The sequence below is a fragment of the Onychostoma macrolepis genome, chromosome 18 (genome assembly GCF_012432095.1).
Source record: "Onychostoma macrolepis isolate SWU-2019 chromosome 18, ASM1243209v1, whole genome shotgun sequence".
NCBI lineage: Eukaryota > Metazoa > Chordata > Actinopteri > Cypriniformes > Cyprinidae > Onychostoma > Onychostoma macrolepis.
In genome coordinates this window covers 10,166,732-10,193,141 of record NC_081172.1, presented here as the reverse complement: position 1 = coordinate 10,193,141, position 26,410 = coordinate 10,166,732, and the positions used below count along the sequence as shown (strand labels likewise).

The window sequence follows — 26,410 nt, the reverse complement described above, 5'->3', positions numbered from 1 at the left end:
CTGAGGATTTGTTGTCCAATGGTACACAAGGAAGGTGACCTTTAATAATAATAGCCATGCAAACAGTGCATTGAAATTGGAACATGAATTTATACTGGACTAAAAAAATTCAAAACTTCTCATTTCAGAAATACCACACACATACTCTTTTTAGCGGCCTGGATCTTTTATATTTGAGGGAAAGGAAAAACCATACATGTGCAGTTTTGTTTGAGTGTGCTTGAGGAAAAAGGAAGCAAAGTGTGGAAAAGAAGACAAGGGAGAAAGTGAAAGCGAGTAAAAGAAAATTATAATATTGAACAAAAGAATGAGAAAGACTGTACGGTGTATTTGTGCTTTAGTGGAAACGGGGGAAGTCATATCACTGAGGTCCATCTCCAGAGCTCCCCTTTGAGGTTTGGGTTGGTGCTATAATCTGGGTCAAAGTGCTAACTGCTAAGAGGCGCCAGTGAGAGGTTCGCTCGCACATGAATCATTTCTCATGCCTCTCTTCCTCATTACACTCTCTGCTGATAGAATTTCAAAGGCCTCCGTGTCTCTGACTGACCTTAAAGGTAAAACTCTGCCTCACGGCAATGACAGAGACTCGCTCAACAGGCTAACCTTGTAAGATGCGCCACATAACTAAAGGCACAGAGAGGTAGAGATTTGAATAAGCATTAGTCACTCATATTAAGCAAGAAGCCATACTGTGATTTTAAAAATGTGTGAATGTCAGACAACGTAGACCAGAACGGTTTGCACATATTGTGAGGTCAGTGGCTCAGTTCCAAAAACTACAGCATCACAGATATGCTCACACGCAAAGGCTGTTGATTAAGCATAATTATGCTGCCATATTCACCTTATTTTTCAATGTGGAAGTAAGCTGTTTCCTGTGAATGTGCGAAACTTATGAATCATTAGCCACTATAGGTGAATAATTGTTTATGATTACAATAATACATTAAAATAATATAGCAAATACACACAAAATTCTCACCCTCGGGCCATCCAAGGTTTGTTTCTTTATCAGAACAGATTTGGAAAAATTTAGCATTACATCACTTGTTCACCAGTGGATCCTCTGCAGTGAATGGGTGCCGTCAGAATGAGAGTTCAAACAGCTGATAAAAGCATCACAATAATCTACAAGTAATCCACATGATGTAAATGATGCAATGCTATTTTTTGCCAAATCTGTTGAAGAAAGAAACTCATCAACATCTTGAATGTCCGAAGAGTGAGTGCATTTTCAAAAAATACAGTATGTTCATTTTTGGATACGCTATTCCTTTAATAATAAGAGGAATCAATATAAATGTATGATATATGAATAAAAACGATGCATTATAATAATATAGTGATAATTTTGCTTAATTAATTTTTATGTTTGAGTTGTTTTGGAGTTAATAATAGAAGTTAAATCGATAGCACTTTAGGGACCAATTCTCACTATATAGTTGCTTATTAGCATGCCAATTATTAACATATTGGCTGTTTAGTACTTATAAAGCACATATTCTGCATGACCATACTCTACATCCCTAATCATACCCAATACCTAAACTTAACAACTACCTTAGTAACTACTTATAAGCAGCAAATTAGGAGTTTATTGAGGCAAACGTCATAGTTAATGGTGTTAATAGTGAGAATTTGACCTTATAATAAAGTGTGACTGTTAAATCTTTAGAAATTGATTGATTGATTGATTGATTAATTCATACATTTATTTTTATTCTTTAAGGACCGAAAAGCTTAGAATGCAATGGAAATCAAAAAAATGAATTATACAATCTCTCCTATTTGCTCAGTACTGCAATTCTATTCAGTTCTTGCATGTTTGGCTCCCTTATCGTTACAATTAAAGAAACTGGCATGTGTAAACCATTATAGAATTTGCTTTGTATTCAACATCAATCCAGCTCTTCACACAGCTTCCAACCTGAAGCTAAGCCACCTGTGCAGCTGGTGCCTGCTGCAGCCTGGACTGCGCCCAAATCCAAGCGGGGTGCTGGATTTATTCATACATCAAAACAGAGAGACATTCGGCAGATCCTCACAGTAAAGCACCACCATGGCTTCTGTGCAGGAGAGTTGCTAAAAATAGGCTGCCACCAAGACTTGGGATGTGGATATAAACAAATATATTCTTTTATCTCACAGAAAGGTTTAAGTATGAATCTTCATGCAACACAGAGATGTCAGATGCTTTAGAGGAAAGTTTGAGACCTGGGTGTGAGGAAAGAGATCCTTCTTTGTGCTGCTATCAAGTTCTAGACAACAAGTGTCCGCACTGTTTACATATTGTCACTTGCGCAGAAACAGAAATTCTACCTCAGCTTTCCCAGCCTGCTGCAAAGGAACAAACAAGAATTATTTTGACTAAGCAGGGTTTAGTGAAAACTATGTCTTGATATTTCTTGTCTACTTGAAAGAAAAGGGGGAAATGTGCTTGTGGGTGGCTCTGTGTGTGTGTTTTGTGTCTGACAGTGTCAGCAATAGTTGAACAATGTTTTTCATGTGTTTTAGTGAAGATTCTGCAGTTACAAGCTTGCAAACTCTCCAGAGAACATCTTATGCCTTAAGAATGTGTTGATGAGCAAAACCGATGTCAGGAGGTGCCATTTCAGCAGACGCGTACAAACGCTGGCATACGCACAGATATTTACCGGCAGTCAGACTATTGAGAAACGAAGATGTGCTGTGTTATTGCTACATAATAAAAGTATGCTGGCATACTGCTAAATAAGATGGGAGTTTTTGTCTATCGGTCATTTAGGTTTTGTTAATTAACAAAATGTTTTGTTTTTTTGGGGGGGGGGGTTTAATTGCTTTTCTTTAACAGATGTTTTTCATTTCAAGCAAGCAGCTTGAACTAAAGTTTAGGTTGTATTCAGAGTTTGGTTTAAACTGCTTACGTAAAATCAATTTGCTTTTTAATTGAAAACATGATAAAATATTCAGAGTTTGGATTAAATTACTTAGTAGCAAGTTAGCAGAACTGTAAAATAGTGAGTATTAGTCCGTTTAAAATAGTTAAATGGGCAGAAAATCACTTTATTATAAAGTATTTTTGTCATTTTGGTAATATAGTTATTTGTATAACATTTATACATAATACATTTTATATAATATATTGTCATTATTAGATCAAATATATATTTTATATTATAATGATATGTTTTATATTTATATAAAATATTATTTTTTAAATTATTATATAATTTTATTATATTTAATTATATTATTTAAACAATATAGTTTTGTTCTAAATGGCACAGGAGAAGAAAACAAACTAGATTAATCATATGTAACCAAATCTTGGTCAGTTTATACATTTCTTAAAGTTGTATTTTGGGCTTGTAATGGTACACTATGCTCTGGATACATTTGTATGCAGTATTTAGTTATCTTTATTCTAATTTAGTAGTTTGTGGTAACAAGGGGTTAATAATAAGCTGTATAGAATCATAATTATAGCTTATAATTGCACTTCTTTTTGATCATTTACAACTGCTAATAATTAATGGCATTGTTTAGTCAGTACCCTGGGCAGTTGCAAATGATTAATCAATGCTTTCATATGAGCATAGTTAATTACATTAGTCATAAATCATAACCTTTTATTTTCTACCACCACGAACATGATGAACCAGACATTTTGTTTTTTTTCTCAAGGGTTTTGATTGCACATTTTCCACAGAGATCTACGATCCTTCACATAATTGTATTTTATTTTTTATTTATTTATTTAGTAAATAATCCTAAGGGCAAATTTCAGTAAACAAGGCTGCAATGCACACAAATTGATTAACACAAAGAAATTCATTTAATTAACAAAAGTTCATTCACAGAACTGAGGCCCACAGTGTTCATCTAGAGGCAGTGTTTCTTATCGTCTGAAGCCGGTACTCTTTTTCTGCTTTTCAGCCCTTTTGTTGAAGAGAAAAATCTATTTAAGTGGCTGAAGCTCTGACACAAAGCAAGAGCAGAAAGCTGTAGAATCTGCTGGCTTAATTGATTATTTGCGCAGAGCTGTATATCAGCGAGGTGCAGCATACCCTTGGGAAATAATGTAAAACAGATAACAAGATCAAATGTGGAAGAATTGCTTTCTACTGCCAGCTTTATTAATCTGTTTCTCTCTTAGTCAAAATGGCTTTTTTTCCCCCTCTCCTCTATGCAGGTTTTCGCATTAAGGCAAGGTACGCCTCTGCGTCCCAAGTAGCATAAAAGCTACAGCTGAGGGAGGTTTTATGAAGCTGTTTTGATGTGAAAGAATATGGGTGGCTCATGATTTCAACGTTAGCTTAGCATTCGAGTTGTGTGTGTGGCAGGGAAATTGAAAGGGTTTAGCTGCATTTTGGCTTGCTTTTTAAGAATTAGAATTGGAATTATGCAGTGACAAGATGCTTTAGAGACTTAATTTACTTTAGAACTGAGCTGTTAGGACATTAGCGGACTCAAACGTGCTTGTATTTTGGCCTTCACGGAAAATACACAACACTCGCTTGCAGATTTACACCAGTGAAACGGCCACTATACCCTCGTGTACATGGCCTTGTAGGTTCACTCTTTATAGTCGAGATGCTGTGAGTGTTTGTATTAAATCCAAATCAAACCAAGTGCTCTCTAATTCCACATTCTCTCATAGTGCATTTACATAATAAAAATTGCATAGCAGTCTCACAATCTACTAGACATCCTTCCTCAAACATCTCTCTAAGCCATTTCCAACTCTGTAAACTGATTTGTTTTTCTTATTCATGGGGTCTTGCGGCACATCAGACATGACTGTAATTGCCTTCCTCTCACCAGGGAGCGTCTTGTTTCTCATTCTGAAGTTTATTCTCTATTTCATGTCACCAAGGCAAAGCCAGAGACGGCACCCTGGGAGAAATGACACTCCCTTCGTCACCAAGAGGAGAGTGAAAAGATAAGAACGGTGGATAAACATCTGCAAATGCGCAGCTCGAAATGATGCCAGAACAATGCTCTCTCTTTAAAATGAATGGGTGTTTATAAGTACACTTCCTGTGAGTTTGGGAAAACTGTGGCAGTTCGCATTAGCGAACGCAGCGTAATGCACAAACAAGCTGATGTTAGTCAGAGGGACCATCTGGATTGCCTGTGTTTTTATGAAATCAACTCTTTGGATTACTCCACTTCGTTCTCTAATTGAGCTGCTTCATTTAGCACGCCGGTACCGCTCTAAATGGCCAGTTTATATTGACTGCTAAAAGGGCTGCTCGCCCCGGGAGGTGATGATCTACAGAGCAGCAGGAAGTGGGAATGAACTTCAGGTTATTTACGTCAGCACTCCCTCAGATGAGACCTCTGCAAAAGCGCGATCCTTGGCAGCTGTATGCAGCTCTGTGTCTGCCTGTAATTTCAACTCTTCCAGAATCAGACCCTGTCAGGTGTAATTACACAACAGATGAAGGTACCAGGCTGGTGGTTTTCCCTTTTACAAACGAAATCTGAGGCTTTAGTCTGGGAAGAAATGCAGTCATTATTAAATCTTTGTTTTTCTACCATTTTTGAGGAGTTTTAGGTTACAGAGCTCAGAATTGATTTTTTGTGTACGTCAACAAGCTCCGCTCTCTGCATCCATGAAAGGAGGAGGGATAATGTCAGCTCAGCTTAATACATTTCTAATGGATGTTTTATTTTCAGCCTGAGGGTGCGTCTGAAGTGTTTGGACACTTGGAGATTTGAGGGGGTGGAAGAATACCTGGAAAATGCAGCCAGTTTTGCAAACATTTATAATGTCATTTTAACTGTCTGCTTGGTTCAAGAAAACATTCTCATCAAATTTTCTTGCTTGCTTTTTATATGAGCTCACCTTTCTCATCCTCCAAGGCTTTAAATGGTTGTGCAAGGTATGCTAATGAAATTAGGGAAAATTCACCAAACGGGAAATTATTCCGTCATCATTTACCCTAATGTTGTTCTAAAATCTGTATGACTTTCTTTATTTTGTGGAACACAGAAGAAGATTTTGAATAAAGGCTGTTTTTTTGTTTTTGAATGAAAGTCAATGGGCTCTTCAGTTGTTTAGACCCAACATTCTTCAAAATATCTTCATTTGTGTTCTGCAGAAGAATAAAAAAAAGACATGAGGGTGAGTAAATGATGACGTCATTTTCTTTCTTTTTTGGGATGGGGTTGGGGGGGTCATCAACTATAAGTTTAATTCACCTCCAGCTGCTATTAGTTATTAACTCAGCCTCCCTATGTTTTAGCATTCATATCACCATCCATAACAAAAAAAAAACTTTAATTAAAATCAGAAATTTCTCATATGATCATATCAAGTCGTTTTGCAAGGTAAAGCTTTAGAATTAGGTACCATTTGATGTTATGCAAATCCATCAGTGGTCTGTTAGGGGTCTGCTCTGGTTCTCCTCACTTCACTGCCAGTGGAGGATGAAGCAGGTTTTCAGGCTGAATCAATCCAACATTGTTATTATGCTGCATTAACATTACATGAATCCACCTGCATGTATCAAAATGCAAAATGGTTTGAACTGGAAAATTTAAAAGCCAGCCACTTGTGTAATTAAATGCCCAAGAAAATAAAATGTGCAGTACAACTGCTACATTCTGTTGTTTTATAATCCATTGGTTTAAGAAGGGTTAAATGTTCTATTATAATCAGTGGATTGGTATACATGGTATTTGTACAACAAATACCAAGAATGCAGTGTGTCTTTGTGTACGAATGCATAGCATTTTCTTGTGCCTTGATTAAAAGTTTCTTTGACAAGAATGTCATTAGCCTACGAAATAGGTTTAAAAAATTCATTAAAAAAAGATATGTACACTAATATTCATTTTAAATTTTTTTAAATGAAATGTTTATGAAAGAAGTCTCTTGAGCTCACCAAAGCTGCATTTATTTATTTATTTGTCAAAATACAGTGCATTGTTTATTGTTAAATATTATTACAATTTAAAATAACTGTTTCTATTGGAATATATTTAAAAATGTATCCCTGTAATACAAAGCTGAATTTTCAGCAGTGATTACTCCACTCTTCAGTGTCACTTGATCCTTCAGAAATAATTATAATATGTGGATTTGCTGTTGAAAACAGTTGAGCAGTTGAGTCACTTTTGATCAATTTAATGCATTCTTGCTTATTTTTATTCTAAGTATTAATTTCGTTAAAAGCTTTAAATGCTAGTGTATAAAACCCCACATGTGTGGCCTCAGTGTGTTCACTGGTTTTTAAGTACAAGCAAGAGCTCACAGAATATTGGTTTGACAATCCCCAGTTGAAACAGGTTGGCAGTGGGCAGAATCGATGCGCATCTGGTCATGGAATCGGCTGTAAAGTTATTTTGTATTCCATTAGTGGTCTAAGGTGCTTAGCAGGAGCCATCAAAAAGGCTGATACACACAAGCCTTCCAAAACACTTGCGTCCTTCTTTCTATTCTTGGATTACTCTGTGTAATTTGAGGTCAGAAATAAAAGAACGCCTGGGGCCTGTTTTATGCACATAGCTGAAATGTTTTTTTCTTCTGTTTCAAAGACAGTCACTCCAACTATGTATCATCAGATGAAGAGAGCTGAAATTGAAATGCCATTTTGCAGTATAGCTTCTTAAGAACCATACTTTGTACTTGACGCACAAACCTCAAAAAGGGCAAAACAGAAGGACTTAAAGGCCCAGAGTACATACTTTGCTAATGCCTGGTGAGCAAGGTCGGGATATTAACCTCACAGCGTGTTCTTCAGCTGAAGTCTGTATTATACCTACATCGTTGTCGGGTTAATTACTGGGCTTAGAGGCACACAAGCCTACTGCTTATTTTTAGAGTGACCTTATAGTGAATGCCCTGTCTTATATACAAAAAGAAGTGCTTCTCTGATTGCTGCACAGCTAGAAATTGGTGGCAGTTCCTCCTGAATAATAAAGACATGATCATTTTAGTGAGCTGCACTTAATTTTTACTGTAGAGTTTTTACAGAAATATTTTTATTTAAAAATACTTATTTGATGTGGATTTAGCCTGGAAACTATACTTAAGAACTATACTTCGAACAGGTTTATGCAAATTCAGAATTGAAAAATTCTCAAATTCAGTTCAACCGTGAATTTGAATTGGCCACACACCACAGGAAGCTGAATTGAAATGACAGGAAGAGGAGTTTACTGAACTGCAAACCAGCACAGCATTCTGAGAAATGCCTGGTCTACAAAACATTAAATATGATAAGCTGTCAATCATCCAATCTGTCTGTCTGTCTGTCTTCAAGGCTTTTTAAAATCTTTTAAAACTTTCACAATTTATCAAGCCTGTACTTTGCATTTGACTTTGTTTTTCTATTAAAACAAACAAATAAATAAATTTGTTATATGAATTTTATTGAATGTGTTTATTTTAATGTTTCTTTTTGAATTTCTTCCTTCCTTCCTTCCTTCTATTGAAATTCAAATTTCATCCCTGAATTTCAGTTCATTTTAATGTTACTTCCTTAAATTCAAATTTAAATTTCATCTTTTCATCATGTTTCATACCTTAGCTCAAATTCAGTTAAAATTCAGGAATTTAACTGGAATTTCAAAAGCATTTTCAATTCAGTTTTGAATGGTGCACAGTCCTGATTTCACTATTTTTAACCCAGTGATTGATTGATTGATTGATTGATTGATTTTTTTCCTTTTGGTTTTGTTTTAGTTTATATGAGACGATTATGACTGTCAAGCTCCAAAAAGAACAAGCAAATGACTATATGTAGTCCGTGTTTCAGCTCTTGCCCTATATCTATCAAGTTTAGCATATTATTGATGCATCCTGATGTAGTATTTTCTCTTTGTTTTCTATCAGATCACACCGCCAGTGTTTCCATCATGAGACTGGTGTTGAAGTACCTGGACAAGATGAGGTGTTTCCGGAAACGTTCCACCATTCCTTTTCTGGTGGCTCTCATTACCTTCCTGCTCTTCATAAACCTCTACATCGAGGATGGCTATGTGCTGGTAAGTTTGTTTACCTGTTAAAATCCAGCAGGTAAATTACAGAGGTCAATTTATTTACAACATCAGTGGAGCAGATAACAAGACAATAGTGGGCTTCACAACAACTTGACTACTGTTGTTGCATGTGATTTAGCATTAATTATCTCTGTGCTGAAAAGTTATTTTGTTTATATGCTTTAATTACCAAATGTTGCGTGTAAGACTGCCGGTGCTGTGTTGTGCATCTATAATTATCAGAGCTCACGCTGCAGCCTATTTAAAATTTCATGATGTAGAGGCAGTCCAAATGCAAGAGACACATTTATTATTCATGAGGCCAACTTTATGATCAAAACTTTGTGATCATAACATGTCGTGTGTGTTTGTCTGTTGAATTATTCAAAAGTTGTACCCATTTTGACTAAGTCACTTTTCTAAATAACCCCCATTTAATTGAAATACAAACACCGTCACAGCCAGCAAAAAAATGTTTAAAGTGCGAACAGTTGATGTGTGGTAAAAGACATTGAAGTATAGCAATGATGCCATCATTTAATACAAGATCATTTATTTAAAAAGTTGAGTGAGTAATATTGTGTGTACAATTAATTATTCAAAGGCCATCATTTACATTTAATGAGATTATACAAGAGTGTGCAAGAATATTACCAAATCTAAAAATAATGACGTGCAGCGCTTACACTTAAAGATGCAAAAGGAGTCTTAGCATTTCATGTCCATATATTCTGGAGACTCTCTCTAGCTTTAGGAATGCTGTGACAAACTTTGACTTACTTTAGACTTGTGACAAGCTTGAAAATTGTCTGTCTTGGATGTCATGTGTTTCAGGAGGAAGACAAACGTCAGTTACGAGAAACCTCAATGCATCCGCTGAACTCAGAGCGATATGTTCATACCTTTAAAGATATCACCAATTTCTCTGGAACGATCAATGTGACTTATCGGTACCTCGCTGGAACACCTTTACCTCGAAAGAGTAAGACTGCTTTCCTTTGTACACATTAGTATTAGCAGTACACACATGGTTTAACAAATTCTAAACAAATAAGTAAAAAAAATTATGTACAATATGCAAAACTGCACAACGCTATTTATGATCTAGCATTTTGAGTTGCGCATTTATTTATTTATTTGCCTTCTTCTGTAAGTGTCTGTATAGGCACACACACACACATATATATATACCCCTATACATACAGAAGGAAAAAAAAAAAAGAGTAAATGCACAATTCGAAATGCTAGATCATGGGCCTCATTTTAAAAAATGTTGTGCAAAAACCATCCTAAATTTGATCTTACAGTCATCTCTCAAATATGCATACGTGTGATTCATAGAATAAACGTACGCACAGAAAACGCACATACGCCTCTCTTTCAGATGTGAAATCTATGAATCACAAATTATTTTGAACGCAACTGAATTGTTTCAGCTCTCTGCCTTGTAAACGACTCCTAATTAATGTCATTAACATAAAAGATCACCAGTCATCATCCAAATTCTTTCATTTAGAACAGCGAATTGCAAGAACAGCTCACATTTTCAAAAACCTGCAGTACTCTGACGAGAAAAGGTGTATACATCTGCTCAGACCCTGATGTGAAGCTAAGCACTTTTCCATGTCAAAGCCAGTTTTTACAAATATGAGCGTAGGCGTGGGTTTAAGCGTACACACTCTGAGATCAAATCTGAGCATACGCACGCTTTATAAATGAGGCCCCACATGTCTAGATTAAGTCTCTTTAAAAATGCTTTTCTTAATTGTCAAAAAAAAATTAAAAAGTAAAAATTATATAATTTAATATATTTAATTATATCCATAAAAACTAAATTTAATACTTTTATTAAATTAGCAAATAGCTTGTTCTTGCTTTAATAAGGTCTAGTGAGATTTATGTATAAATAAGAAGAAAAAAAAATTGCCAATGAGTTGAGACATTTTATCCAAAAACAACTTTTTATATTTTACGTAATTTTGCTTCAGTTATATGTATCTTGTTTTGGGGGCTTTTCACAGACTATTCTATAGTATTCACCGTGTAGACGAGGTGTCAGATCAGTTCAAGGCATACATTCTCTTACTCCATGATTTTTCATGTTCTTTTGCAGAGTATCTCACCATTGGATTGTCATCTGTGAAAAGAAAACGAGGAAACTACCTGCTGGAAACCATCAAGTCCATTTTTGATCAATCAAGCTACGAGGAGCTCAAAGAGATCGTTGTGGTTGTCCACTTGGCAGACTTTGACCTGGCATGGTGCGAGAGCCTAGTTCAGGAAATCTCAAGGAAGTTTGGCCACCATATCATTGCAGGACGGCTGCTAGTTATCCATGCACCTGAGGAGTACTACCCATCCCTGGATGGGCTGAAGAGAAATTACAATGATCCAGAGGACAGAGTACGCTTCCGCTCCAAACAGAATGTAGATTACGCGTTCCTTCTCAACTTCTGCACCAACCTGTCAGACTTCTACATGATGTTGGAGGATGATGTGCGCTGTTCTCGAAACTTCCTCACCGCCCTGAAGAAAGTGGTGGCATCTAGGGAGGGATCATATTGGGTGATGCTGGAATTCTCCAAACTGGGCTACATAGGGAAGCTGTACCACTCGCGAGACCTTCCCAGACTTGCCCATTTCCTGCTCATGTTCTATCAGGAGATGCCTTGTGATTGGCTTCTTATCCATTTCCGAGGCCTACTGGCCCAGAAGGATGCGATTCGCTTCAAGCCTTCCCTTTTCCAACACATGGGCTACTATTCCTCCTATAAGGGGGCAGAAAACAAACTTAAGGATGATGACTTTGAGGAAGACTCCCTTGATATCCCAGACAACCCACCTGCCAGTTTGTATACAAACATAAATGTATTTGAGAGCTATGATGCTGCCAAAGCTTACAGTAGCGTGGATGAGTACTTTTGGGGCAAGGCTCCATCCACTGGGGACTTTTATGTAATAGTGTTCAACAAGGCAACAAAAATCAGCAAAATCAAGATCATCACGGGAACGGATGATCGGCAGAATGATATTTTGCATCACGGAGCTCTGGAAGTGGGGGAGAAATTAGTAGGAACCAAAAAGGGAAGGCAGTGCTCCTCCTATATAACTTTAGGGGAGTTTAAAAACGGAAACATTGAGGTTCATGATGTGGACCACAAGATAGCGTTTGATATTGAGTGTGTTCGCATTGTGGTAACGGCAAGTCAGAAAGAATGGCTTATCATTAGAAGCATAAGCCTCTGGACTACACAAGGTGCCAGTCAATGAGAACTTTTTGAACCGTAGCTAAAGGCACAAGTATCTGTTTATTTATCTATTTATTTATTTCCGCAATTTCTAAATTATTTATTCACCTGAGAAATCTTTATTTATTCAAATTTATTCATTCATTCAGACTAATTTAAAGGCAGTACAAGATTTCACACATCTGAGGCATTTCAGCTAATTCTGACATCAACTATTCAGACAATAAAGATTTTTTTACTATATAAAGATATTTAGAGTACATATTTGTGTACCCTCTTTTTCCATTATTACTACATAATGTGTACTCCTCAGCAAAAAAAAAAAAACTCTGAGAAGCTACACTGTTTTGACTGTCCTTTGGCCAAGGTATTCACTGCAAAAAAAAATAAAATAATTATATTTCTTTTTTTCTTTTTGCCCCTTATATTCAACCCAGACCCATTTATGTGTGAAACATATATGTGTATATATATATATATATATATATATATATATATATATACACACACACACACACACACACACACTTTTATTAAAAGTTTTTCTTGCTTGAAGCAAAGGTCTGTTAGGTTTGTGCTTAAAAAGAAAAAAAAATATTTGCCAGTGAAGTAAGAAAAATAAACTTAAATCAAAAAGTTCCTGAAAAACAACATTAATATCTTGCATAATTTTGCTTTTAAGTAAATGTGTCCTGTTTTTAAAAATGTTTGTATATGTATTAAGAAAATATTTTTCACAGTGTAGCTGTTTTCCATATTTCAACAGACAGACATATTCTATTATAGTCATTGAAAAAGTTGCTTGAAGCTGAATTGTAAGCACTTCATTTCAGTTAAGTTCTTTTTTTGGTTTGTTTACTCTTTTCTTCTATACCTCTAAAATATTTGCTTATCCTGCTCTCCTTTCCGACAACACAGGGTCAATATTGCCTTGAATATACAATGTATTGTGGCATGAATCTACTCAGCAACATTTCATACTGTCTCCCCACTGAATGATAACAAAAAATGTTATTCAATCAACCTTGGGCCAAAAGGGTCTCTTTAGTGTAGTTCTGTTTTGTTTGTGCATTTCTTCAGAGGCATGGACTGGAACAGTGTGGCTATTCGCCCATCTTCTGAAGTGTTGTGATTGGACAGTACAGTGACAAATGAGGTAAACCTCCTTCCCCTTTTCAGTATTTTCCTCCTATCTTTTGCTCAGTGCAATTTTACCAGGGTAAATTGGATTTTGTTTGGCTCATTCCCCCATAAAATTACACCAGCAACAACCACCCTAGTGCAGACCATTCTCACAGCAAACCCCTGGCTGGAATTGTTGGCCGCTCCATCTAAATGCAGTTTTGTGTCTTTGTGTGAGTGTATGCACTATAGACCATATCTGTCACTATGAGTATTTGTTTACTCTTGGTTTACTGAAATGACTTTGTCACAAGATGTTTTGAGACATTAAAACTTGGTTTCGCAACCATCTAATTACTCCGTTAGACTGAACATGTCACATGAAAAATGCAATAATAAGACAACTGTTTACATGACTCTGTATTGTTGCAGAATGTGTTTATCTCCTGTTTTTCTTTCTTTATTTTAAGACAAGGCATTTTTCTTCCCCCATTTTCTTTGGTCTTCTTTGTGTTATTATCATACTGCAGTTTATATGTGTGTAGTAGTTCATATAGCATCATAAAAATAACCTGTACTTTGCATGATTTTTTCAGTTGTCTTTGCCAACACCCAAGATACAAAACTGACGTTGCATTAAGAGGTGCTTTGCACCAACATATGTCAAAAGTAAACTTAGTATAGCCATAACCATAGTTATCAAGAAGCCATTACTAGCACTATTTCTCAGGCTAGAAATGTGTTACATTGCTGTATACATTACTTTTCATCCCAGGTCAGAACTGCATTGTTTCCTTGTCAGTTTTTTTTTTTTTTTTTTTTTTTAAATTCAGTTTAATGGAAGTGAATACCGTTTGCCCAATTGTATTTGTGAATGGTCTTTTGGATGCATTTCAGACTTCTATGGCTATTTAATGTCACGGTATGTTTTCGATAGTTTTGTAATGCTTTCTTGTGAGCAAAGCACAGGTCCTTTTTTTAAACAGCCAGCTAAATTTTAGGGCTGGGTGTGTAATAAAATGTTACAAATTAAAATATTGGAAGGTTTTGTCTTCCTAATAAAACCACTGACTAAATAATTGTTCATGCATGAGCTAAGAAAGAATGCCACAGTGTTAGTACGCCTGTTGGTTTTAGGCTTTATGACTTGTTTTCAAGTGTCTACTCTGAACTTGACTGGCAATGTACTGTACTTGATTTGTAATTTTACTGTACTAATACTACATTTACAGCAATGGACATCTCACGTATTGTGCTGCATAGGTGAAGAGAATGTGTTATGATGTAGAGTTCTGTTGTATTTCTCCCACACTGTTTGTCACATGGTACTGTAACTATATTGTAAAATGACATATATTTTTTTACATTTATCATTAGAACTGTTTGCCTTGAATATTGTACCTAAATATACATTGACTCAAGTGCTGAGTTGACAAAAATGAATGCCATTTCATCATTGGAAATCCAGAGATTGTAAAGTAAAACACTTCTGGGAAAACAAAATACTTTTTAGTAGACGTCTAAATACATTTGTATGCAGATGCACACATCTCTCCTGCAGCAAACATGGCTGGACGCACAGTATTAGCCAGCATGGATCCACTTGAACATTCCCTGACTTATAAGTTCTTAGACCTGCTTTTGTGTGTTTACAGGTGAAAACAAGTTCAAATAAGCCACCCTATTCAGAAATTCCTCACTGCTGTGGAAATAAACATAAGTTTGTGTGATAAAGTATATAAAGTAATTTTAGAGTCTTGAAATGATCACAGATGTCAGTGGATTCTATCAAACTGTGGCCCAAAGCTGTAGCTGCCTCATGCATTATTTATTTGTTTATTCATATGCTTTGTGTCATGTTAATACATTCATAATGAATTTACAGTGCTTAGGCTATTTGGCTGGATTTTCTGTTTCTACTCCACAATATATTACTTCAGCTTAGAGTATTTAGAAACAAACAATATATGATTTTCTCTTAAAATGATTCTGTTTGTTCCACAAGTTAAAAAAGAAGGGCAAACATAATCATATATAAATTATACACACATTGCCACAGTATAACAAATATTTCCTCAAGGCTGTGCAATTGCTGTGTTTTCCCTCAGAGTAAATCTTGAAATGCTGCTCTTATGATGAGTGTCAAGGATTTTGCAACACGATTGCTGATAAATTTCAAATTGTGGTTGGCCGTGTTTTTGATGAAACCTTTAACTGGTGGATTGCAGGTCTGTTTGGGGGACAGTGAAAAAAAGCTATGATAAATGCAAATAATATAAAGCAACTAACAATATAATTGTGCATGGATAACCTGGCACATCTTCATAAAAGGGGGAAATATTTTCATATCTGCTTTTGACATCAAAAGTTAAACAAATTCAACAGATGCCAACATGTACTAGTTGCTTGACATTTTCAAGAACCATGAACAAACTACATAAGGTAGAAGAAAATACAGTACAGTTTGTGATATTAAAACTAGCCATTTTTCTTGTATTCAAAACTCACTTGAAGAACACAGACAAATCAGATATTGTCCTAATTTTGTAATCTATTTATTAGCTTAAATCCTTTCTGTTTCACCAGTCAGAACATCTCTGGCTTGTCAATGTCTGTCTGTATAAATGAAAACCGAGCCACTTTAATGTTATCTCTGAATTAAAAAAATGCTGCTATTCATATATTGGACTCAGAGTTAGAGGGCCAATGTCCGAAAATCTTCTTCGTTGGTCATGACAGCTCAAGAGCATCCTCTGGCTTTGTGGGTGAATGGACCATACCAATTGGTTAAAGTGTTTGACCAGATAGGCAAAACTTGTTAAGTATTATAAATGTTAATCCATTAACCCTTTAAAGTAAACAATTTGGACTAAAAGCCCTAATGGAGCTGGACAAATTCACCAGAGCTCGCGGGACTGACAGGTATGTGCTGGTTTATTAGCCTTTGTTATAAAATGCCTCAGTCCCGTTTTGATTGTGCATGTTTTTGATTTGTTTTTTCAACTTAATGTATTACTGTCAGTGGAAAATTTTGCAAAAAGTACATTTAACCTACTTTCTTACCCTATAGTGATATATATTTGTAAAAATGGATAGATTTTGACAGTTCAACATACAGTAAAGCAAAATGATACGACTGAAAACATTTAAATTTCTGACAGCTGAGACCATGAAAGTGTTGACAAACCAAAGTTTTGGTAAATTACACTTCTGGCATTGCTTATGTTACTACAAGGTGAATTATTAGACTACAGTATGTCTCCTGATTGTCCTTATTTAGCCTTTGCTAATTGCGTTGGATATTATTAGGTCTGTGCAGTTCATGGTAATATTGATTTAAGTATGTTTCCTAGTTATCCCCTGTTCTGCCTTTATTGTTGCATTTATTGTTGTTCAGCCTGTCAGGTTCATGGTTATATTGATACATTTATTTGTTTTAAATTGTATTAAATTGATTAATTTTTAAATTGATTGCATGACAGACCATTAGGATTTTATATTGAGTCTTGGGGCCCTATCATACACCCGGCGCAATGCGGCGCAAAGGCGTGGAGCAAGTGTTTTTGCTAGTTTCAGCCCGATGCAGTTCTCATTTCCCAGTCCTGCGCCGAGTTGTTTAAATAGCAAATGCATTTGCGCACATGGGCTTGCTGGTCTAAAAAAAAAAAAAAAAGGTGTATTGTTGGCGCGTTTTTGCTATTTTGAGGAACTGAAAATAGACTGCGCCATAGACCAACTCAAACCTGGTATAAAGTCAATGGCGCAATACTTTTTATTTATTTATTTTTGTTATTTAAAGAGCGCGTTGGTAGAAAATGCGCCTCTGGGCGGGTCCACAACGCGCGTTCACTTTGCTTATTACACACAGGGACGCGCAGCAGCACACAAACATGCTAAATATTAAAAATTAAAGGATTACAGTGTAAGAGAATATTATTGTGTAGGCTACATAAATGTAAAAATGTCATACATTTCATAATGGATCGTCACTGCGTGTATCAGAATTAGCCTACTTATTTGCTCGCGCATGAGCAGATCCGTTTGTTCTCTGGAGACGCGTTCAGTCTGTGCAAAATTCCTCCGTTTAAATAGCGAATCCGCCATGACGAGAACTCAACTCGCTCTTAAAGGAAATGGGAGATGAGACTCTGATTGGTTTATTGCACGTTATGCCCAAAAACACACCCATTACTCATTAAGAGAATAGGGACAACCCTTTTAGACCATGCGCCAGGCGCGCGCGCAGACAGTTTTTCCCGTCGTTATACTAGCTAAAGTGGATTCGGACACGCCCTAAGTGCACCTGCACCGTGCCATTCAGACCATGCCCTTAGATCGTTAATATAGGGCCCTTGATGTCCAATGTAAAGTTTGGTTCTTGGAACCAGTTATCAGTTTAGTGTACTTCATAGATAATGGTGGAAACTCGTTCTTCTGCAGTAATTCGTTCTTTTATTTTTCCTCTCCACAAAACATTTGAAATAAATTTAAGGATCTCTGAAAAAGCGTAGGCTCTGTAAAATGCCAATCACTCTAATAAAAGCTACTGTGAATCACCCTACCAGCAAAGCCAGCTCTCAATAAATAATGCACATTTCATAGAAATTTCACCAACGTTATTACTTTTCTCTCTCTCATTTTGATCAAGTACTACAATGTATTTTACACAAAGGTTTTTGAAAGAAAAAAACGAGAGCTAAACTGAAAGTAGTTTTTACAGCACTTAGCAAATTCCTTTCTTTTATAATAAAATAAATTTTACCATGATAAACGATGGGTACAGTAGAAGAGACTGCAGGCAACTGTAACACACTTAACTTCTTCAATCACAAATAAATCAGAGTGATGAAACTTATTCAGCAGATGATTTGCAAAATTCTGTTTCTGCCTGAAAAAGAAGTGTTTTGTTTTGATTTATGAGAATATCTGAGCAAAACATTGATGTATGAAAATATATTTGCTTAATAATTTTTTTCAGTGTCTGATATTTTTGGATGCTTGTGAATTGTAACTTTGATTTCTTGTAATACATTTCAAGTTATGAGCAAATCATTCCCTTTTTAAGCCTTTTGTACTGTTACAGTTACCTTTGGAACATACCAATGTTTCTTATACCAAAGGATGGCAGGTAAATTTGCAATAATCTGTGCTTTATGAAGGATAATATTACAATCGTCTTCCTTATCATTCATCTTTCCATACAGCAGAGCAAGAGTAATACTAAACCTTGCAATATTTCATACAGTCTATAGGCATTACAGTCGACGCATACTCATAGGTAACATTAACATGTACAGGAAGCACTAATAATAATTATGTATATCTCAAAAGATCATTACATTCATTAGGCAAACACACATATGCAGAGTGTACTAGAAAGACCTTTTTATTGCATACCCAGCAATTTCCGCATTTTCAGCACAGGTAGAGAAAAGCTGAGGCCACAGCAGCACTGCCCTTCAAAGTGGAGTGGAACTAATGCTGAGGTGAGTCCATATGGCAGGCGAGATATGTTGGAAACCGTAGCTAATGTGCATTTTAAAAGGTGTCAGAATGGTCCAGAAAAACCAATATGCCATAATAACTCCTGGCCCCGCGCAGAGCATCACCCAATCGATTCGAGGTTTCCATGGCAGCCGGTCTGCGTAAATAAGGTAGCAAACCATACAATCAGATGATGTGAATCTGAGGCGGAGAGGCTTCTCTTATCCTATTCCCAAATGATCCGCCGTGCTCAGGATCTCTCACACCGTCTGATTCCCAAGAAAAATCATTATGGATGTTAATACCTTCAGAGAGGCAGGCAGAAGATAATAGGCAGGGAGTGGGAACCAATCGATTGTTTTTTACTCAAAAAGTTCAGCTGAGTTTCATATGAAAGTAATTCCACTTCGATCTGTCTCAAACTGCAAGCTGATTAAGCCCCAGAGCACTACAGTGAAACTATAGATTTATCAGAACTTCAATATTACACCGTTAATGTGACAGCATGGGGGTTGAATTTGCAACAAAATGCGTCTCTCCGGCAGAACTTTAGCCTGAAAGATAAATATATATCGCTTTAAGATTGAAATATTACCACATTTGCCTCAGGGACGTCTAAGTAGAAGAGCTAATAAAAGCTTTAAATAGTTGACCCCTTTAGGGATTATAAAAGCATGTACGTCACATCACCTAAACATTTGTGATTGAGCTATAAGGAGGACAGTAACTTTGCAAGGTTGTCGGACATAACCAAACGTTCCTGTGAAATAAATGCATGGAAACATTACACAAGCCCTAAGTGTGTTACTGCAATTGCCTTAATACAAGTTTTAGATGGTTTTATGTAATATGCTACAAAATAAAAACATTATTGACAACAAAAAGAGTGTTAAACAGTTTTGCCACACTGAAAGCATTTCCAAGTAAAATGCCTGCAGTGCTTGAGGTTTATTCTTGGTTGCCAGCCAAGAATTTTTAAATATTACCCTTAGATAAAACTTTAAAAGTGTGGAGGAAAAAATATATGTTGAAACGTGTGAATTATGTGTTTTTATTGAATTTTATTGAACCCAACACCTCACATCTCTCCAGTGGCTTGGAGTACCACCAATCTGTGAATAGTTTAAGCTATTTATTAGAATGGCAGCTGCAGTAAATCAGAGCTTACATTACTAGCAATTAAATAAACTCTATAATATCCTAAAAATTAAATGTGCTAGCCATAAAGTTTTATATAACTTGTCTGTAAAATAATTCTCCACTTAACAGCTATTCTGCCCCTATAAGAGCAATCAAAGCATGATTTTAATTGTATTTGATCTGTTTTGTGGTGCAACATCTAAAAGCAACAAAGGAAGTTGCTGGCATGTATATGGGTTTTTGAATGGTTTAAGGGCCTAGTGATATGGATGTCAGAGAAAGACGTGATGAAGAGGATGGAAAAGAAAAGCATGAACAGATTGATGGGTAAACAAAGGGCCGTAAAAAGCTGTTCCCCAAGGAGCAGAGGAGCTCAAAACAGAGATGTGGGTGATGAATGGCTTGTAATAAGCCGGCGACTGTCTGACGGCCACTGATCTAAGGTCCCTTTGCGATTAGACGCTCTCACGCTCACGGGGAAGCTGCGATGACAAGGATGTGATCTGTGTGTTGATGTGTTTGGGGGCGGGTGTGTCATTGTGAAACAAACAGTTGCTGAGACAGAAGGGCCACGTTCCATCAAACCACCTCTGCACTCCTGTTTTAAAGAACAAACATGTGCTACATAAACTTGAAGGAATGATAATAATATCTGGGTCTTACAGCACAGTTAAAGTCGGCATGAAATTAAAATACACAAATGCATGTTATAGATGTTATTGTGAACAATTCATCCATGCATATGTTTAATTTTTAAAAAATGTTTTGATCTTGTAATGTTTAATCAAAATTGGACCCCTTCCTGGTTACACACGCAGGACGTCTCCAAACATTAATTCTGCTTAAACTTCACCCCTGCAAGTTTGAGTTCATCTTACTCCGCTTTTGAGTGCAATGTTCAAATCTCAAAACCTTGGTTCTGCATGGAATCAATTTCAAGTATACTTTTATTTATTTATTTATTTTTGATAATCCGTTACACTTGGATGCACGTCACAATAAGAAAATTCAGTGACTTCTGAATTCTGATGCAGAAAAACATCTCAAATGTGTGGCATACTAAAAGAAATGTTAAAGGAATAGTAGGCTCATCTAACCAGAACTTAAGACTGACAGCAGAAAGTCTGGACTTTATTGCAGCTTTCACTGGCCAAGGACCACCCAAGAGGCCATCTGACTGACCTTTAAAGCAGCCAATTATAGTTCTTTCTTCTGTGGAACACAAAAACATTTTTCCCCCAAAATACTGTATTTTCTTTTGTGTTTCACAAAGACAGTTTGGATTGACATGAGGGTAAATGACAGAATGTTCTTTTTTGGGGGGTGAACTATCCATTTAAGATGTAGCTGCAGCATTACATTTTTATTTATCACTGACCAAGCCCTGCAACAGAGCTGTGCCATTTTTACAGACAATCCTGAGTCAATTACAGCATGCATGCAAGTGGTTTAGATGAATCCGGGGAACAAGACCTGTAGTCCCTGTCCGATAAGAACAAAGGATCCATCTCATGGCAATCATTAGCTGGTTAGCACACTCCTTACGTGTGCTAAGCAGGTGTTTATCTGTGGGCCTAGAGACACAATGCCACAGGTGTTGGAATGGACCATTTCTGGCTATGCTTACTGTCCCCTGGGCCAAGGTGGTTTAATATCCCATCACTGCAATGCACCAAGGTAGAGACCCACATCTGGCTCTTCTCAGCTGCTGTCACATATCATGCTAGAGGCGCTGGAACCGGATCTACCCTCATCCAATAATTAGTCTCATTTATCCTGCTGGTCCCCTCGGAGTGTTGCTCTGGGCTCCTGCCTGCTCCTCTACGCAGCTTTCATCAGTAAACCATTAAAGTTTCATAAGTATTAACTACTGTCTGATGACACTCTCCCTCAATGGAGCAGCTTTATGAAACTGATGGTGCCCATCACTCTGCAGCAGTTGATAGATCCCTCTGCTGCCAGTGCCAAAGAGAGACACTCTGACACGAGACGGAGTGAAAAGATACGTGATCGTTGAACTGATTGCATATGGACACTTAAAAAAAAAGATATTCCTTGGTATCCATATATTGTATGTCCTAGTGTTTTATCTAAAACGCTACCATTGTAACATCAAAAACCTTGGTTGAACCTAAAATGACGCAAAGAACCTTTGTTTAAGTGTGGGGAGTCATTTAAATACATATGTTTTGAAGGTCAATTGACCTTTCAATGTCAAGTTTGGGAGTTAGAAGTGCCTGTGAAGTATGCTCATTTTGCTGATGCTCAGTACTGTGGATTCCATTTAAAATTGCCACTATCACAGCTAACCTTGGAAGTACGATTTGCGGTTTGATATTTTCATCTTTAATAGTGAATGCATTAATGTAATGTAAATACTGAAAAATGTATATTTACCATAGATGTCATGAATATAATTGCTATATTCATCATGCATTTAATCATGCATTTTTTACAAAAGACCTGGATTGTCCATTTAGTGAATTTCATATGGAAACTTTAATATGAATGTCTTTGAAGTAGAAACTTTGAGATTGCGTTTGTGTGGATATAAAGACAAATGACTTTGAAATTTATGTTGTTGCATCTGTTTCTGAGTGGGTCCATTGGAGGAGCATAACTGAATAATGTTATAATGTGTTTTGGTCGAAGTATGAGCATGTATACATAATTGTTATTTAGAATTATTGGGTATTTTAGCTCTACTTAATGTTTCTAATGTTATTTTGCTTTTAAAATGTATGATTAATGTCACTAATGATAGTGTTTCTTTTGGTCATGTTTCTTCCTTTTTTGGTGTTTTCAGGCTTTAAAGTTAGTCCAGTACTCAATAAGTGTTGCATTTTGTTTTTAGAAATGAATGTGTGTTAAGCTTAAAAGTTCCTGAGCCAAACATTTTGAGCTTTAAATTTTTCACTTTTTTTTTTTATAATTAATTTGATGAGTTAAAGTAATTGGAAAACATAAGTTGCTATGATATATATATATATATATATATATATATATATATATATATATATATATATATATATATAGATATAGATATATATATTTGTTTTTGTTTTTGTTTTTACAGAAAACACAGTTTTGTTAACCAAACTTGTAAACTTGTAATGCCAGCATTACAGCATTAGTTTGTTATTATGGAGTGTGTTAAATTTTCTTGCATTGTGCTTAATGAAAAAGCAACTTTAAGTTAATTCAACTAATTTGCCCTTTGTTGAGTAAACTCTGTGCAGCGAGTTGCCTCATAATTTAAGCTGAGGTATTTTTTTTATTTTTACAGTGTGGTTTAAATTGTGAATTTGTTGTGTTACATACAACTCTAAGCCAGGATAGAAAGTGTTAAGGTTAGGCAAGGAATTAGGCAAGGAATTAATCCATGTTCTTCCCGTGAGGGTGTAAACAATACAGCAAACACAGATTGCCCCCACTATCGTGGAAATATTATACATTCATTACAGATGCAACCTCATAATACATCAATATTTGGGAAAGTTCAATACGCTGTATAACAATAGTAGAATTATCCTGGCATTTGCTGAAGTGGCACGGGTCCTCTTCAAAGTCTGTTAGATGATGAGAGGACGTGTTTTTGATGATGGTTGAATGAGCTCATACTAATGTACTCATGGGCTGTCTGTCTCCTGTTGTTATAGCGGACCCCTTTGCTCTCTCTCTCCTATTACTGCAGTGTCCCTCTCCTTTGTAACAGCCTTAATTAAAGATTAATGGCAGGGTTTTCCCTGCATGTAGAGTGGAGATAACTCATATCCCTAGGCTCTTCTTTAAAAGCACCGCACTGCTGGGAGCGCTAAAAACGGGAGAGACTGCGGTGCTGCGGAGAACAAAGGCACTCTGGCCTATCCCCTCTCCCACTTTCCCATTGCAGGCCATGTAATAATCGAGCGGAGCCTGTGAAAATAGAGGTGCGACGTTGAGGGTAGTCATTTCAATTTTGGCAGCCAAAGAGATGCAATCAGCTCATTTAAAAGCCTGCGTAGTGGCTATCTTTCTTTCCTCCCGTGTGACAATTACTGCCGCCGTCTCCATCAGGCTCTTTAATGGCTCTGCTTGGAGCCTGTCGAAGACCATCAGGCTTCTTTCTTCCTTTTCTAGAGGGAGCTTTAAAAAGAGCCAGCACAGGAGAGGTACAAATTGGATAAGGTTGTTTTTTTGCTGTGGCAATGTTGCTTTTTCCTCTGCCATTCAGTGTCAATGGGTGTATTTAATGACATTTGTTTCTTTGCTTTTCAAGTGATATGGATTTTCTATTTCTTTGTAGAATATGTCATTACTTTAAAGTAAGAACCATGTGAAAGTTCCAGCCATCCCACACACAATCCAAACTCTTGAAAATACTTTTTCTTATCATGGCCAAGAACCACCTACTTAGTCAGGAAAAAGACTGTATGACCAAAGAAACGTGTAGACTTTGTAATAAGACTTTATTTCCGCTCAAAGGAAAAAATGCCTATTAAGAACCTTTAACACCAATGGAAGCTTTGTGGAAAAGGTTCTTCAGATTATTAAAATGTTCTTCACACTAAGAAAAAAATGCTTCTAAGAGCTGTTCACTGAAAGGTTGTTTGGGAAACCAAAAATGGATGTTCAGTAGGGGCTTCGCACCGCATAGTTCTAGGAACTTAGAGTATGTCTCAATCAGCTCCCTAGCTCCCGAGCTCGTGAATCAGATCGTGTACATGAATTTGGTCACTGGTAAGTTCCCTGACTCACTGCACGTTGGGACAGTGATCATTCGAATTCCAGTGACATGATTACGTGCAACCTCAACGGACAACACTGTACACTCTAAAAAATGCTGGGTTAAATACAACCCAGTGCTGGGTAAAATATGGACGAACCCAGCGGTTGGGTTACTGCTCAGAAGGTTGGGTTAAACATTTCAAACCAAACTGTTGGTTGAAAACTACCCATGTGTTCTGTCCAATATTTACCTAGCACTGGGTTGTATTTAGAGTGTAGAACGTCATCGCTAATTAATAAATAACAGACAGGACCAATCTCATTTTGATATAATTTTTTATTCTCTTTAAAGACATTGTTCTGTTACATGTTCTTACAACATTTTATCTGAATATTAATTATAAATGTTAATTAGATAATTGCCTGTGTAGCGATGTGTGTTTATGTTGAAATATACTAAGAAAACGGTTTGTCTTTTCAAATCTTTTATCGTGTGTCATTATATTTATCAAATTGGCTTGTGTGGTTTATGTTTTGCACTTCAGAAATGTGAAGTTATTTCCGGTAAGGGAGCATAGTGAGTGCCATACTCCCTAGAATTCGCGATGCATTGTGGGATTTTTCAGGGAGCGAACGTGTACGCTGATTGGACAAACGCATATGAAACACCGGCTACCCAGTATTTTTAAAAAGCAATATAAACATATTTTCTCCTCAAACATGGAAAACAGCAATGACAGGGGATTATGTGGTTAGTCAACTGCTACTCAACACCTAACGTAACACCTTATGATATTTCTAGATATGGCAACATGTAATTTTCACATGCCCTGTGTTGTTAAATGTCCAGGTGTCCTGTGTTTTATTAGGCCACCAATACATTAATTTTTAAGCAATAAGAGTAGCTCTGATGAGGATCTGACTTTGCTTTGGGGGAGGTCACTTCAGTTCAGTTCATTGCAAGAAGACGGTAAGTTCGATTAGTTCAGTTTCTCTTGTTAGAGGCTGTCACTTCTGAGCTGGGTAATACTGTCCATATGCAGGCCCTAATTATTTACTCTGCAGGCAGAGAACAAGGTCATGCTTGTTATACCATCATCCAATTCACACAATCAGATTCAATCCACACAATCAGATTTCTCACAAAGAGAACTAATCTCGTTCTTTCACAAGCAATTATCTTGATGTAACCGGCTGGTAGGAGATGCACCGCCCAGCCCAGATGAAGGCAATGACTTTCATTTTGCATCAGGCCCGGGATGCGGCAGAGATCCGTGGCTAAGTTAAACTGTCAATCTGTGCTTCTATTGGAAAATTTGAGCTAAATTAAAGAGAGCTCCAGCACTGGATTGTGGCCAAAACAATTAAGGAGCACTAGCATGGACACAACAGATGATGCTTAGGAGGACTGCATTTCCCCAGTGTCCATTCACAATCCATGACCATTTTCAAAGTGTTTTTTACATGAGTGAAGTCTTTGAGACAGTTTACTGAAACGGATAGCATGCATTTTTGTATGTAGTTTTAAAAAAAAAATAATATTTCAAAATATTACTGTATTTTAAAAATATATAGAATTAGAAAATGTATATATTTTTTTATTCATCAAAATTTTATATTGAGAAACATCACCTTTTTTTAAAATATATTTTGAGGACATGAAGAAAAGCACATCTGCTGCTTTGCTCAAATATCAAACACATTGCAGCATACCAACACAACCATCAAATAATCAGTGT

At 36.5% G+C, this 26,410-nt stretch overlaps 1 protein-coding gene across 4 annotated transcripts in view; it reads left to right on the top strand.

Moving 5' to 3' along the window:
- mgat4c (mgat4 family member C) overlaps window positions 1-12,648 on the top strand; it is a 109,418-nt gene extending 96,770 nt beyond the window's left edge. For all 4 annotated transcript variants that reach the window (XM_058751621.1, XM_058751622.1, XM_058751623.1 and 1 more), the window contains 3 exons: window positions 8,825-8,976; window positions 9,805-9,952; window positions 11,084-12,648. In XM_058751621.1, coding sequence (XP_058607604.1) covers window positions 8,848-8,976; window positions 9,805-9,952; window positions 11,084-12,240 — 1,434 coding nt within the window. In that variant the 5' untranslated portion in view covers window positions 8,825-8,847 and the 3' untranslated portion in view covers window positions 12,241-12,648. The remainder of the gene's footprint in view (window positions 1-8,824; window positions 8,977-9,804; window positions 9,953-11,083) is intronic.
- The last annotated feature ends 13,762 nt before the right edge of the window (window positions 12,649-26,410 follow it).